At 41.2% G+C, this 15412-nt stretch overlaps 1 protein-coding gene across 2 annotated transcripts in view; it reads left to right on the top strand.

The window, feature by feature from the left end:
- The first annotated feature begins 1329 nt into the window (after nt 1-1329).
- The window catches only part of LOC139380534 (diacylglycerol kinase eta-like), a 78422-nt gene continuing 64339 nt past the window's right edge, over nt 1330-15412 (top strand). For both annotated transcript variants that reach the window (XM_071123277.1, XM_071123276.1), the window contains exon 1: nt 1330-1823. In XM_071123277.1, coding sequence (XP_070979378.1) covers nt 1545-1823 — 279 coding nt within the window. In that variant the 5' untranslated portion in view covers nt 1330-1544. The remainder of the gene's footprint in view (nt 1824-15412) is intronic.

Genomic DNA, 15412 nt, shown 5'->3' with positions numbered 1-15412 from the left:
AAATAAGGGTTTGACTTTATCACGTGGTTGACGAGGCTCAGCCCTTGAACCAGCGGCGAGGGAAGCGGCAGAGAAGATTTTAGAGGAGGTGGTAGTGGAGTAATAGGCAACACGTAATTATAGCCTAGGAGGCCTACCTGGTTCAGAACCTCAAACCATATATAGACGGTTTTACGCTAACCAGACAGCTGTATCCATTAATCTGCATATACTATTTCTAGACTGGTTTCCCGGAACGGACTGAGTGGGACTATGGAAGATGTATACCATTATACTCGTAGCCCTGCATGGGAAGAACTGGTCAGTAGCTTTTGCCAAATTATTTCTAGTGAAATAAGATAGTGTGGTCTTCTTAGTCTTGCCTTTTGTCTACGAGACTAAACACTGAAAGGGAAAAGACAGACGTTTTTCTCCCGTTTTAGAATAATTTCTAAGTAATTTCGTGTCACCATCCAGATTAGTCATTGTTTTTGGAGAACCGAATGCCTTTGCTTTTCTGAGAACTCAACCCCTATTGTCTTTTGCTGTGAAAATAATAGAACAGTCAGATTGATGTTTAACAAAGTTAGTCTTTAGACAAACTAAAAATGTATCTGATTATAGGCTCGTTGTCTTTGTCTGGAGTTGCTATTCAAGTGGTCAATGTTATGTTCAAACCTAATCCATGTAGCTACATTATAGACGACTGTTAAACCGGACACTTTTGATGTCAATAGCCTATTCTATTTATTTGATGGTGTTTTTAGATCACATATTTTGTAAGACTGCGGCTTCTCCTATGACATTATCGCAAAGTAGGCTATCAAGTGGCATTTAGCCTGAGCAATGGAATGGTTTCTCTACAATACAATATATCAATATATCATATATCAGCACAAGAATGTAACCCTTTACCCATAGGCTACATTTTCCGTTTCCAAAGTAGGAATAGGCTACCCCCCAGTGCTAATTTGTATCAGTTTTGTTTCATGAGTCGAAAGTGTTCTGACAATCTGTAGACCTATTATAACCGCGCAATATCAAATTGTTTATTATTATCCTATGCCTTTTTAGAATTAATAACATATCATTAGTCAAAATCTGGAAAATAGGCTATTGCTATATCATTTTATTTCCTGCCTATGGCTATAGCCCAAAAAGACATAGGCCTACAGTTAACATTGCCCATATAGTTTGCATGTTCAATTTGCTCATATTTTTTTGTGGGATTTTGAAATCCGTTACAGTTACAGTATGAGTTGGACTGCTTCTGTTGTGGCCGCTAGGGTATTCCATGGCGATGTCCACCGGTTATTCCATGTCCACCGGTTGTTGGTTGCTGGTGCGTCTGTGTGTGAGGGAGGCAGCCTAGGCGGTCTCTAGCCTCAGTCTGGTCTGAGCATGTAAGATGGAACCATAAACACATCCTGAACTAGGCTTTACCCCAGTAAACCCCACCGCACCGAGACATGCTACGTCCCCATGAGCACAGCTGCGCACGTATGTTCTTGGATATATAGATATCGGTTCTTACAGCGCTAATTAGGGTTGAGAAGAGGGACGAGATGACGGCGAGGAAAGACGCTTTCCAGCCACTGTCCAGCTCTCGCATCCCGGAGAGGAAGGGAGCGGCTGACCGGGGGAAGACTAACCCGGACTGGTCTTATCCTTTTCCGCAACAGGAGCCGGAGAAAGGCCCTTCGACAACGGGGATCCATGCCCATGTGGTGGGGGCTGTCGGGGGCTCCGGGGCCGTGGATGAGTCTTCAGACAGCGAGGGAGAACAAGAAGGCCCGCAGAAACTCATCCGGAAAGTGTCGACCTCCGGACAGCTCAGAAGCAAGGTAAGAAAATACACTTATCTGTCTTTATTTTTGGTCGCTGTCTCGACTTGATTCTTGTTTTGGAAAAATGAGCTACACGATTTTGTATTGTGCGTCTTTTTGTAGTAATGTATCGGTAGCCCAGTCCATGTTGTTTTTATGGAAGCAAATAAAAGGTAATGACACCCACCTTGACAACCAGCACATGATTCTGACTGTCATACCTTGTAATTTTATGCAACATTTGACCATAGAATAAAATAGATTCGCAAAAAATAAATATTGAAAAAAAATCTGTGGAAAGCATTGTGAGCTGTGGAAAGCCAGTGTTATTTGCTCTACAGGCAGTCTACTTGTTTTGAGATATCAGGAACTCTGCTATTGTAGCCTACCCCCATTCTGTACATGTGTTAAAATAGATGTGAAAGTTTATAACCATTTTCTTTCACATTGTAGAGGTGCAAATTATTTATTGGAACTTTTTTGGAACTTTTTTCATGAAACAACTCAAACTGACACTACATGATAACCTACAAATAAGCTAAGGCAGAAAAGAGCCACTCAGTTATTGAAAGGTCTATTCCACCCCGCCTTCATTATTAAAGTAGGTGTTTATATTTAAATGATAAGGACCTATTGGGCTGGGGAACAGGGCTTTGTTATGGTTATTTACCTACCTGACAATAGAACAAACACTTGAAGTAGGCCAAAGTCTTGTCATATGTGCGTAGGAGTCTCAAGTAGATTCGTTGAAGAAACTCCTGCACGCTGGGCCTTATTTACCAAAAGATTGTAGAAAAGAGAGTGAAATGGTTTGTTTGATAGATGAGTGCCACTGTATGTACAGTACCGAATCATCTTGCTTCAAGGAATGTTTATATGCATTTAGGTTACACACAGTGTGCAGGGTTCCCTTCACTATAATGGCCCGAGAATAACTCTGGTGTAGTGTCTTTACATACAGTATAGTAAACAAATGTAGCCTAAGGTTTACAAACATTAGGCTACAAAAGGGACCGTATAATAGCACTAGGTAAAGAATTAAGACAAATAGACAGAGAGATGAAAGATAGATGAAAAGGAAATCTTATCATCAAATATGAGCAATGGAACCAGTGAGGAAACAGGACAGTGAGGAACAGCACACCATCTTGCAGCTAGAGTTTAAAATATATTGTATTATAGAGATTGATGTCTGTCTATATTGTGTTCTGTAAACATTAGGCCACTGATCTGTCTTATAACTCTCATGGGATAGCTAAAAAATAAGTTGGGCTACAATATGCTGTCCTAACATTCTAAAATGTTACCAAGATGACTGTCCACTGAACCCCCTTTCAACCTCAAAAGAGCCCGAGTTAATCTTACCAAAAATGATAAACCTGTAGCTAATATAGGCTTTTTTGTCATGAACAAGTCTTCACTACCTAATTGTAGATATAGCTACGGTGTTTTGTGGTGGTAGAACCAGTGGCGGTTGGTGCCGTTTAAGATGAGGGAATATTTTTGTTTTGTTTTTATGAGCATGGCCTTATTTCTATTACAGCATATTGGACGACTGTCATTCACATCCATTAACCCAGCTCAATGTAACATCAATAGATTTAGGATACTACATGATACACACATTTTTCCCTATTCCCATCATGAGGTTGCTACAACCTAGTCAATGAATTAAAGTTTATGAGGTAGGTTTACAGGTTGAGAAAAATTGGAGTAATCAAGGTAACAGACATTGACACGTTCAATACCGCCTTGCATGTAATCATTACAGTTTCTATTGGACAAATTCAGGTATGTTTATCCCCGTTTCGTTACGTTTACTTCCATTTAAGAACGTTTTTCAACAGAATCGGTGGAATGAATACACCCCTGATCACACGCTAACACAGTTAACTTTCATAACAGCCACATACAAACAGCATGGTCCCTTTGATCGTTGGGTAATTCCTTCTCACATCTACGTGCTCTCCTCTTCACCCTTTCCCTTCGCTTGTTGACTTCAGTGCACAACACATCAGCTGTCTGTGACCAGGCAAAAAAAATCTTTCCTTCAGATCACGTTCGCGATCCGCTACACACAGCCTACATCGTCGTCACCATATTAGCTAACGTCAAGTCAACATAGTTACTAGAACTAGCGCGTTAGTAAACCCGCTACAATCATGCAGCACAGTGTACAGTTAGCTAGCAGTTTAGCAGTTACACCGGCAGGTCCCTTGGCAATAAATGAATAAAACCAAAAGCTTATCTTGACTTGGAAGAGTTCCAGTGTTGGATAGGTAACATAGCATCACTCTCTGTTTAAGCTGAGTGTTTGAGTAGGCTAAATTAGCTTGCTGCATTCACTAGCTAAGTGAAAGTTTAAAAAATTACAACCAAATATCTCTCTCACTCTCTCTCTCTCTCTCTCGTGCATCGACTTAATAATGGAAGAAATGTATTTGTTCAAAACGGTTCAATTATTGTCTTTCTCTCTCTTTGAGTCAACTACTCACTGCAGTGCTAGCTAGCTGTAGCTTAATGCTTTAAGTACTAGATTCATTTTTGATTGGGTGGGAAAAATGTCAGTTAATGCTGCAAGAGAACTGATAGGTTGGAGGACGTCCTCTTGAAAGAGTCATCATTACTGTGTAAGTCTATAGAAAGGGGTGAGAACCATGAGCCTCCTAGGTTTTGTATTGAAGTCAATGTTCCCAGAGGAGAACAGAAGCTAGCTGTCTATAGATACAAAACAAAAATGTGAAGAACATAAATCAATCTATTCTAATTAGCACACGTATGCAGCACATAGTATTTGTTTTACAGTCCTTCTTTGGGGGGCAGAATTGGCATCTCCTCTTGTCTGCCCAAGCTGCAGCCTCAAGTGGATCAGGACAAGATTCAGCTCCCTGAACTGCTTTCACAAGTGCTGCAGAGGCTGCTGTGCAGGGGAGGCGCTCCCTTCTTTGAATGTGTGGGGTTACAAGTGCCTTTCCCAGCTGCTCCAGGAACACCCTCCTTTTGTTCCGCTTATCAGGCATCCAGGTAGGGTTGATCTCGTTCCATGTCACGAAGGCATTGTATGAGGACACATCAATGATGCTATGGAAGATGACCAGGGGCCAGCGGCAGTCATCCTCCTGCAGCTGTAAGTTCAAATCACCTTGTCTAGGTTGTCCACACATCCTTTGTTGTGGTTGTAGTCCAGGATGATGGCTGGCTTCCTGTCCTCACAATCACTGATCTCAGCCGTTTGTGTAGTGTGCTCAGGAGGACCACATTCTTGTTCCTTTTTGTGAGGTTAGAAACTAGAGTGGTGGTGGCGGTGAAGGCAAAGTTTGATGAGAAGGTCTCTCTCCCCCTTGTTGTTAGGAGTGCAGGTGGAGCTCAGGCTTGTTCTTTCTAACTGCGCCAACCATGGTGATCTTCCTCTTCAGGAGCTGCTGGCTGGGTTCATAAGAGGTGAAGAAATTGTCACACATGACATTATGCCCCCTCAGTCATCTGTCACATCAAGCACAACCCACATCCCCTGGTTCTTCTCCGGGCCTCCGCTGGTCCGCTTTGCTGTGTAGACTTGCATCTTCCAAGCTTAGCTGGATTGTGCTTCACAGGCCACCCATATCTTGATGCCATACTTTGCTGGCTTGCTGGGGATATACTGCCGGAAAGGACAGCAACCTTTTGACCAAAGAGATTACTATCAGTAATTAGTATCAGTGTCACAGAAAACAATCACATAAATCAAAGATATTACAGCGATACATAATAAAATGAACAGTGAAAATCACTTACATTACACATATGAAAATAAAAATGTACCTCTGAATGGTACCAGTTGCTCATCCACTGTTAATGCAGGCCCAGGGTTGTAGAGGCAGACGCTCCACCCACTTCTCCCAGACCTCTCCTATGGCTCCACCCACTTCTCCCAGACCTCTCTTATGACTCCACCCACTTCTCCCAGACCTCTCTTAGAGAGTTTGTCTCTCACACGATCTTGACTCACGGTTATCAAATTGTAGCCTCCTTATGACATTTTGTGCCGCCTTCCTGCCCTGGTTGTCATATGGTGACGAGGACCATGTTATTTTGCTGTTCTTTAACAAAAATGTCTCTCTTTCAGCTTGGGGGATTTCTTCTTCATCTGAAGGTGATGCATCATGCTCTGGGTTATATTCTTCCCCATCTTCTTCTTCGGATACCTCCTCTTCTAAATCATTGTTCTCTTGTTCCTCCTGGACATCTGAAAAAATCAGATCTACGACCTGTTGGGCACTGAAACATGCACTCATGGCTTCAGAAAAGAGAGAACTGGGGGGACTGTCATCTGCAGCACCTTTATAGTCTCTGACTGCATTCCCCATCAGTAAACAATGCTTTCAAAACATTTTTATTTTGTCTGAAATGTTGTTAATTTTGTCTGAAATTGTTTTCATTTTGTCTGTGAACCTGAGTCATATGTGGGGTCGTGGAGGGGAGATGCTGCACATGCACAATAACCTTTTTAGTTTTGTCTGAGTTCAATCAGTAGCACACAATCTACATTTCTCATTGTGTGTGTGTGTGTGTGTGTGTGTGTATGTGTATGTGTATGTGTATGTGTATGTGTGTGTGTGTCTTTGTGGTTTTTGTGGTGTGTAAATGATTTTCATGCTGCCGGGTCAAAAATGACCCTAAGACAATCTTTGCACCCTGGTGGTGTACAGCTTTCATTGAAATATGAACAAAGGCAATGTTTCACTTTTTCTAATGTTGTGGTCACTCTAGGAAAAGTAATCAAATTTCAAGTTGAAAAAATATAATTTTGGGGTTTTTGTTTTAAGGTGTTTGTGTGTGTGTTTAATGTATACATGGTGTGTGGAATGTAGTTTGAATGTTTACAATAGCTAGAGAAATGGTCAGAGATGGGCAGATGAGAGTGAGAGAGCGAGAGAGACAGACTGAATGAGTGACCTGTATATATGTCTGTCTACCTGCGTGTGTCCCACTCCCAGGGCAGTAGATGGTGTGTGTGTGTGTGTGTGTGCACAGAAGGGAATTAATGGAGCAGCACGCTGGCTCTGATTGTTGTTCCGAATATGGTTGTTTGCTCAACCCATTGATGCAGTGTGTGTGTGTGTGTGTGTGTTTGCTCACTGCCTGCATCTCTGTCTGAGGAGATTCTGCCCCTCTCCTCCCACCATCTCTCTGGTTGCCCAGGACTACTACCACATCCCTGTCCCCTGATTGGCTGGCGCCATGGCAACGCTGCCTGAGGAAGACCTCGGTAGGCCAAGAGACATTGTATCATGGGTGTTCTGTTCTGCCGTGTGTTAGACAGTAATTACCAGGTTTCACCCAGCTAATGATAATATGGTCATTTAGCTTTAGCAGATGCTATTATTCAAATCACCATACTATAAGTAGCCTATAGTAAGTACTGTACATAGTAGGTACTATAGAGTTAGTAAGTTAAGTTAGTAAGACCATGGTTCCTCAGTATATGACCCACGACTCTGGTGTTGCAAAGATTACGTACATCTAACCAACTTGGACTTACTGTCTAGGGTTTTTGCTTCAAACTGAAACGGAGTTGTACTTATAGCTAGTGATCTGTGAAAGTGCCCGTTTGTGCTTAGTTTATTCAAGTTTTTTTTATTGCCAACTGTAGGTCGGATTCTGGATTGGTGTCATGACAACAAGATATCTAACAGCCACAGGGAAAGAAGCCCAGAACACAGGCGAACACACGCACCTACAGACACACACACACACACACACACACACACACACACACACACACACACACACACACACACACACGAAAACTGGATAGCACATCACCTGGGGCTGAGTCTGTTAGATGTGTTGGTTAGTTGGTTAGCTGCGTATTTATATACTAGATTCTTAACAGCGCTCACTGTAATAGATCTACTGCTGTACATATCATTTTTAGTATATCTGTTTGGTTTATGTAAGCATAAATTGAATTTGGATTACTGATACAGTGTTATTTGGGTTGTTCATTGGATATCATTCTGACATTCTTGATTTCTTGTTTCTAGTTTTTGTTGATTAATTATTTGTGTACTTGTTTGACATTTTCCTCTACTGTTAGGAGCTAGTAACACAAGCATTTCACTGCACCCGCTATACAATCTGCTAAACTGCGTACGCGACCAACACACCTTGATTTGATTTGAGTCCACCACTGACATAGAGAAAGAGAAAGAGGGACAGAGGGAGAGAAGTAACAGCTCGCTCTTCATCCACCAGATCCACCTTACTCGTTGTAGAATTGGCCGAACACTACCATTGACTCTGGATGTGAGCATCTGATTCCCTTTATGAGCTGTCGGTTATTATTACATTGGATATCTAAACAATAGTATATCACTTTTTGAGAGTTTGTTATGTCTGGAATAGTAAAATATCAACATGAGTAAATAACACTGATTGGTTTTTAGCTCTACCTACATGTACATATTACCTCGACTAACCTAACTGCCCCTGCACATTGACTCTGTACTGGTACCCTGTGTAAATAGCCTCACTACTGTTATTTTACTGCTGCTTTTTAATGATTTGTTATTTTTCTATTTATTTATTTTTACTTACTTATTTTTTTACTTAACACTTATTTTTCTTAAAACTGCATTGTTGATTAACCGCTTGTAAGTCAGCATTTCACTGTAAGGTATGTCAGGACAACCTGTTGTATTCTGTGCATGTGACAAATAACATTTGATTTCATTTATATAATTATAGTGAGATGAACTTGATGATTATAATATAATGAGAAGTATACTGTAGTCTTTCTTATCCTGACAGTCTGAGAGTGGATGGGAAAGGAAAGAGAAAGGGGGATACCTAGTCATTTGTACAACTGAATGCATTCAACTGAAAGGTGTCTTCCGCATTTAACCCAACCCTTCTGAATCAGAGAGGTGCGGGGGGCTGCCTTATTGTCCCTGCTCTGTAGGCACTAATGGACCATGCATGGAGGGAACCTGATACTGCCATTGGAAAACTAAGTGTCTGTCACTCAGATGTCCATGACTGTGTGTGTGTTTATGTGTGTGTGTCCAATCCAAAAATCCCTGCACTAAGCAGACAAACCTAGACACAACTGTCACAAAACACAAAATTCCTGGCAGTTTGTGATGGGTGAACTGAGCTCAGTGAGCTGAATCTTTACAATGTGTGAGTCGTAATACATGCAGACCGTTGGTAATTGAAAGCACAGAGAGAGAGGGAGTGTCTGGGCCTCGGTGACACTGTCTTTATTCACATCTATTTCCTAGTTATCCTGTGTGTGCGTGTTGGTGCTAAGAGAGGTCTGTATTGTAGAGACAAAACCGTCTTTTAGAGATAGTAACAACCTAAACACATTAGGTTGTTAGTGCGTCTCTCCTCCCCTTCGCCGCCCCTTCTCTCTCCTTCCTTCTCCTCTTGCGAGCCTTCCTCTGTGCAGTCGCTTGCTGTTTTTTTGTTGTTTTTTTCCTCTCTCCCGCCCTTCTCCAGCATCCTCTGCTGGAGGGAGGTAATTCTAAGCCTGTGTTCTGTTCTGCCTCCCCCTCACACACAACGATACAGTGTCGTTAGAGACAGGAAAATTAGCCAGCAACCGCTGACGAGGTGTAATCCCCACCGCCCTCCAAGGCCTCAGTTTAAGGTTTCACCGATAGGTCTATTTATTTTATCTAGAGCAGTGGCGTGTCCAGGGGGTGGCACAGGGTGGCCACCAGTGGAGGCTGCTGAGGGGAGGACGGCTCATAATAATGTCTGGAACAGAGCGAATGGAATGGCATCAAACACACAGAAACCATGTGTTTGATTTATTTGATACCATTCCACTTATTCCGCCCTAGCCATTTCCACGAGCCAGTCCTCCCCAATTAAGGTGCCACCAATCGCCTGTGGTGGCCACGCCTGTGGTGGCCACGCCCCCACCCCCTGAAATCTGATTGGAAAACCCAGTGGCCCACCCATAAATCCAGAATATATTGCTGATTTTGACCAAGACCCACACCGATAGCAAGACTCATCAATCTCACCAGAGAAAGCATCCGAGAGAGCGAAACAGCGACCCTCTGTCATAGTATGTGTAGCCCATGTATTTGATGCTGTCTGGCCAAAAAGAATATTACATGTCATGTGAATTTTACCATATGAAATGTTCCAAAAACACGTTTTCAAATCGTGTAATTTTCCACAATGTGAAATCATGTTGTTCAACATGTGATAACATGAAACTACACTGTTACCAATTGCTGTTAATTTTGCGTAATATTTTACGGTACATTTCTACAGTAATAGGATACTATATTAGTTTTTTGCTATATATTTACTGTCAATTGCAATGCACTTTGGTAGGTTACTTTTTTGGCCTGTCCTGCAAATTAACTTGACATGCCTTACTTGTAATTGCATTTAATTTAAGTATAGTTTAGATGCACTTATTATTTCATAGTAAGTTAACAGCTACTAATTTGCAGTGAAAATATTGGAATACCTTTTAATGTATTTCTACAGTTGAACTGTATTTTGAAAGTAAATATACAACAACAAACTGTATTCAGGAAATAGACAGGAAATCCAATTCTACATCCAATTATTTTCAATGCTGAAAAATTTGATCTACTTTCTAAATTGATTGGACTTTAACTCAACATTGGTTAGCACACTTGAGATACAACCACACCTGAGATTTGAACTCACAACCTCTTGGACGTCAGCAACCTGAATATCCTGCTTTGCCACTAGGTCTGTCACCATGACAGAGACCGACCACGGATTTATTGGGAAGAATACGTTTCTGCACTTTCCCAGAATCAAGTCAATAATTGTGCGATTATCACCAACGAAAAAGTAGCAGTGCTCAGGGACACATGACATTAAGGTCTAGATTAAATCAGATTAACCATAAACGAGATAGCCGACACCCGCATAGCTGGTGTTTTGGCAGTGTCCGGAAGTGTAACTGCGTTACGGTACAGTGTTGTTCTCTGATGTATAGAAAGGTCAAAGGTACACATAAAGTACCTTCATACACATATGTGACCGACCGCCTTGATTCGGTATTATGTAGCAAATTAAAATTATATATATTTTTTTTACATTGGATAAAAGTAGAGACAAAATGGTATATCATACACTGCATTTGAGGAACAATGGGAAAGTAATTCTGCTATGAAAGTTGTAACCCCACTTTTTCAGAAAAATGGCCCTTGAATGTTTTGGTACACCTACTGAAGAGCTCTTTTGTCTACACCCATTCAGCATTGTTCACACCCTCTTAAGCCTTAGCCCCACCCATCTCTTTAAAGAGTCACATGTCAAATCAAATCCAATTTCATTGGTCACATACACATGGTTAGCAGATGTTGTTGTGAGTGTTGTGAAATGCTTATTCTTCTACATCTGAGAGTGCAGCAGTATCTAACAGGTCATATCTAACAATTCCACAACAAAAACTAATACACACAATCTAGTAAAGGAATGAGATAAGAATATATAAATATAAAATATATGGATGAGCAGTGACAGAGCGGCTAAGATGCAAAAGATAGTGTAGTATACAGTATATATATATATATATAAGTAACGCAAGATATGTAAACATTATTAAAGTGGCATTATTAAAGTGACATTATTAAGGTGACTAGTGTTCCATTTATTAAAGTGGCCAATGATATCAAGTCTGTAGGTAGGCAGCCGCCTCTCTGTGTTAGTGATGGCTGTTTAACAATCTGGTGGCCTTGAGATAGCAGCTGTTTTTAAATCTCTCTGTCCCAGCTTTGATGCACCTGTACTGACCTCGCCTTCTGCATGGAAGTGGGGTAAACAGGCAGTGGCTCGGGTGGTTATTGTCCTTGATGATCTTTTTTTGCCTTCCTGTGACATTGGATGTTGTAGTTGTCCTGGAGGGCAGGTAGTTTTCCCCCTGTGATGCGTTATGCAGATCGTACCACCCTCTGAAGAGATCTGCGGTTGTGGGCCCGATAGGATGCCCTTGATTGTGCACCTGTAAAAGTTAGTGAGGGTTTTCGGTGACAAGACACATTTTTTTCAGCCTCCTGAGGTTGTGTGTGAGGTCATGTGCTGAAGGTCATGTAGTGCGGTAAAGATTAAGACTAAAAGTAGTAGCCTACAATAAGGAAACATTTCAGGTAAACAGAAAGTGTCCAGATAAAAATATTTAAAACAACTAAACCAACTAATCTTGTAATTTAGCAATTGTATTCGTATTTACAGATGGCATACACGTTTGTTATTAAGGCACATCAAATTTAAAAGTAATTTCTGCCAAAAAAAAGCATTTTGATAAAACATTGAAATAAACGTTTGTCAGATGTTGTCACATTAACTTCACATTAAATCACGTGATAACATGAGAAGTTAATGTGTTTTTTTCCCCTAATGGGTGTGTGTTATTGTAAAATAGTATAAAGCCCAGTTCAGATACAAGAGACGAGACTCACAATGATCTTAAGGACTTTTAGAACAAAGTTGGCTTGATCTGAACAGTTCTGGAGTTTCCAAAATTCAACGTTTCAAATCTTAGCTGAAGACTTGCGATGAGACAGGTTCCTTTATGTAACGTAGGCGCAGGGAGTCAGGAAACAAGTTCAGTTATTGAGTTTAATAATAATTAACATGGAACTATAAACAATAATACCTGAAGACTACTAACAGAAGAGTACTATATAAAGCAGGCCTGGGCAATTCCAGTCCTCAGGGGCCTGATTGGTGTCACATTTTCCCCCCCATCCCTAGCAAACACACCTGATTTAAACTAATTCAATTTTTAACTGAAGATCAATACTAGTTGATTATTGGAGTCAGGTGTGTTAGCTGCGGCTGGGGCAAAAGTGTGACACCAATCAGGCCCCCAGGACTGATATAAAGGGTGTGTAATCAAGGGAGTAATTAAGAACATTGTTCCAGACCTCTTCTGCGCGCCTGAACCACTCACCGCAGGAGCTTCGGTCTGGCTCGGGGTCCTCGGAGCCAGGGCTGGCTGATAACCCAGAACACACTGGAAGGGAGTCAGCCCGGTGGAGGAGTGACGCAATGAAGTGTGTATTCCGCCCAGGGAAGGAATCGGGCCCACTCCCCCTGCTGGTCCTGGCGGTGTCTTCTCAGGATCCTCCGTTGAGCACCGGAGAGGGGTGGGAGTAGACGCGACCCTTTAGCCAATCAGAGAACAGTTCTCTGACGTTCTGTGTTCAGACAAGCAGCCAGCTAACTAGCCAAGCAGACAGCTAGATAGCTGTTTTTCAGCAGTAATAATGTAGCTAGCCTAGCTTGCTGATATTTCTCTGACAAGTCAGAAAGTGTTTAGTGTTTCTGGTTTATTCACGAAACTCGTTTGCTACAATACCTTACAACAAAGGACAACTTTGTTTCAAAGTATCATCAAGTCATTGAAAGAAGCACCGTTACCGTGGAAACGGTCGCAACTGTGCATCTCGTCTTATTGATCTGAACGCCCTCCAGTCAGCTGTTCTACAACACACAATTATAAAACGTTCTAGTTTTGTCTTGTCTCGTCTTCTGTTGTAGGGTTGAACCAGGGTTTACAGAGTTGGACGTGAAGATATGCCGAACCAGCTATGTTGTGTGAATTTGCTACATTATTCTTAGAGGAGGCTACTATAATTGGCAGGTAGCCTAGCGGTTAAGGGTATTGGGCCAGTAACTGAAAGGTTGCTGGTTTGAATCCCTAAGCCGACAAAGTGGGAAAATCTGCTGTTCTCCCCTTGAGCAAGGCAGTTAACCTCCAACAACAACTGGGTGCTGTTGATGTTGTTTAAGGCAGCCCCCTCCACCTCTGATCTGGAGGGGTTGGGTTAAATGCAGAAGACACATTTTGGTTGAATGCATTCAGTTGTGCAACTTACCAGGTATCCCCTTTCCCTACATCTGGTTTTGACAGGCCTAAAGCAGAAACATGTGTCCCCATGAAGACATAGCTCAGGCCTTCAGTAAAACTGTCTCGTTATACAGACTCCGGTCGGCTCAAAAACAACCTCTTGGCTTTTTATGAATGGAGAAATTGAAGTGTAGCCTACTGTGTATTTGGATTAGAGGTCCACCGATTATGATTTTTCAACGGCGATACCGATTATTGGAGGACAAAAAAAGCCGATACCGATTAATCATCCGATTTAAAAAATAAAAATAAGTTGTATGTATATATATATAGTTGTATATATATATCATACACACACACACACACCCACACACACATTTTTGTAATAATGACAATACAACAATACTGAATTAACAATGAACACTTTTATTTTAACTTAATATAATACATATGGGCTTTTGGATGGGTGTTCTTAAGGTGATTCCACAGGTTAGTGGTATTTTTTGATTTAGCCGTTGCTGACCCCATGCTTACATCTTTATCACAAATAAGACACCTTGCTTTCCCAGGTGCCAATTCCATGTAATAGTCCCACACTGGTGCTCTGCTTTTCTCTGCCATCTGTAAAACACACACAGCTCCGAAGGGTCAATGATACTGAAGAGTCTGCTTAGGAGACAAATACTCTCAACTGTTTGAATAAAAATAGAGTTTAAGTTACCTGTGATGAATGTTGAAAACAAAAACTGTAATTTCTATATGCAGGAAATCCTTTTTTAATAATAGACATGGTAAGAATTGACTACCAAAGTGCAAGACACAATTCCCATGACACCTTCTAGCAAAATCTGAAAAGCGGTTCCTTCATTCATTTATTCCATAGGATATTTTTAGATTCACTTAAAATAAGGTCTGTGTTTCGTGTAGGCTTACACCACCTTGCCAATTTTATAACTGTGTAGATATCCATAGGACAAGGTAACTCTGATCAATATTGGCTAAATATAAACAAAGATTAAAAAAATTGTATAGTGGATTTATGAAAATATTTTGACAAACGTTACCTTATCCTAGTGAGATTTACACGGGTACCAAAACGCCGAGGCGGTTTAAGCCTGAACGAAACACAGACCTTATTTGAAGTAGATCAACATTCAAGACATGAACGGTAAAATAACGAAGGAACCCCTTTCAAGTTCAGCCGCAAGTTATTACAGGAATTATAACGCGTCGACTATTTCTCTCTAAACCATATACCTTTGACTATTACGAGCCTGCTGCTGCCTACCACCCCTCAATCAGGCTGCTCTATCAAATATCAAATCATAGACTTAACTATAATAAACACACAGAAATACGAGCCTTAGGTCAAATCCGAATCACCTCGAAAACAAAACATTTATTCCGTTCCGTATTTTATCTAACGGGTGGCATCCATGAGTCTAAATATTCCTGTTACATTGCACAACCTTCAATGTTATGTCATAATTACGTAACATTCTGGCTTAGTTCGCAAAGAGCCAGGCGGCCCAAACTGTTGCATATACCCTGACTCTGCGTGCAATGAACGCAAGAGGTGACACAATTTCACCTGGTTAATATTGCCTGCTTTCTTTTAGCTAAATATGCAGGTTTAAAAATATATACTTGGGTATTGATTTTAAGAAAGGCATGGATGTTTATGGTTAAGGACACATTGGAGCAACGACAGTCGTTGATTGATTGTTTTTTATAAGATAAGTTTAATGCTAGCTAGCAACTTACCTTG

The sequence above is a fragment of the Oncorhynchus clarkii genome, chromosome 22 (assembly GCF_045791955.1).
Source record: "Oncorhynchus clarkii lewisi isolate Uvic-CL-2024 chromosome 22, UVic_Ocla_1.0, whole genome shotgun sequence".
NCBI classification, from domain to species: domain Eukaryota; kingdom Metazoa; phylum Chordata; class Actinopteri; order Salmoniformes; family Salmonidae; genus Oncorhynchus; species Oncorhynchus clarkii.
Note: the sequence above shows the minus strand (reverse complement) of the source record. Positions and strands in the feature narration are given on the sequence as shown.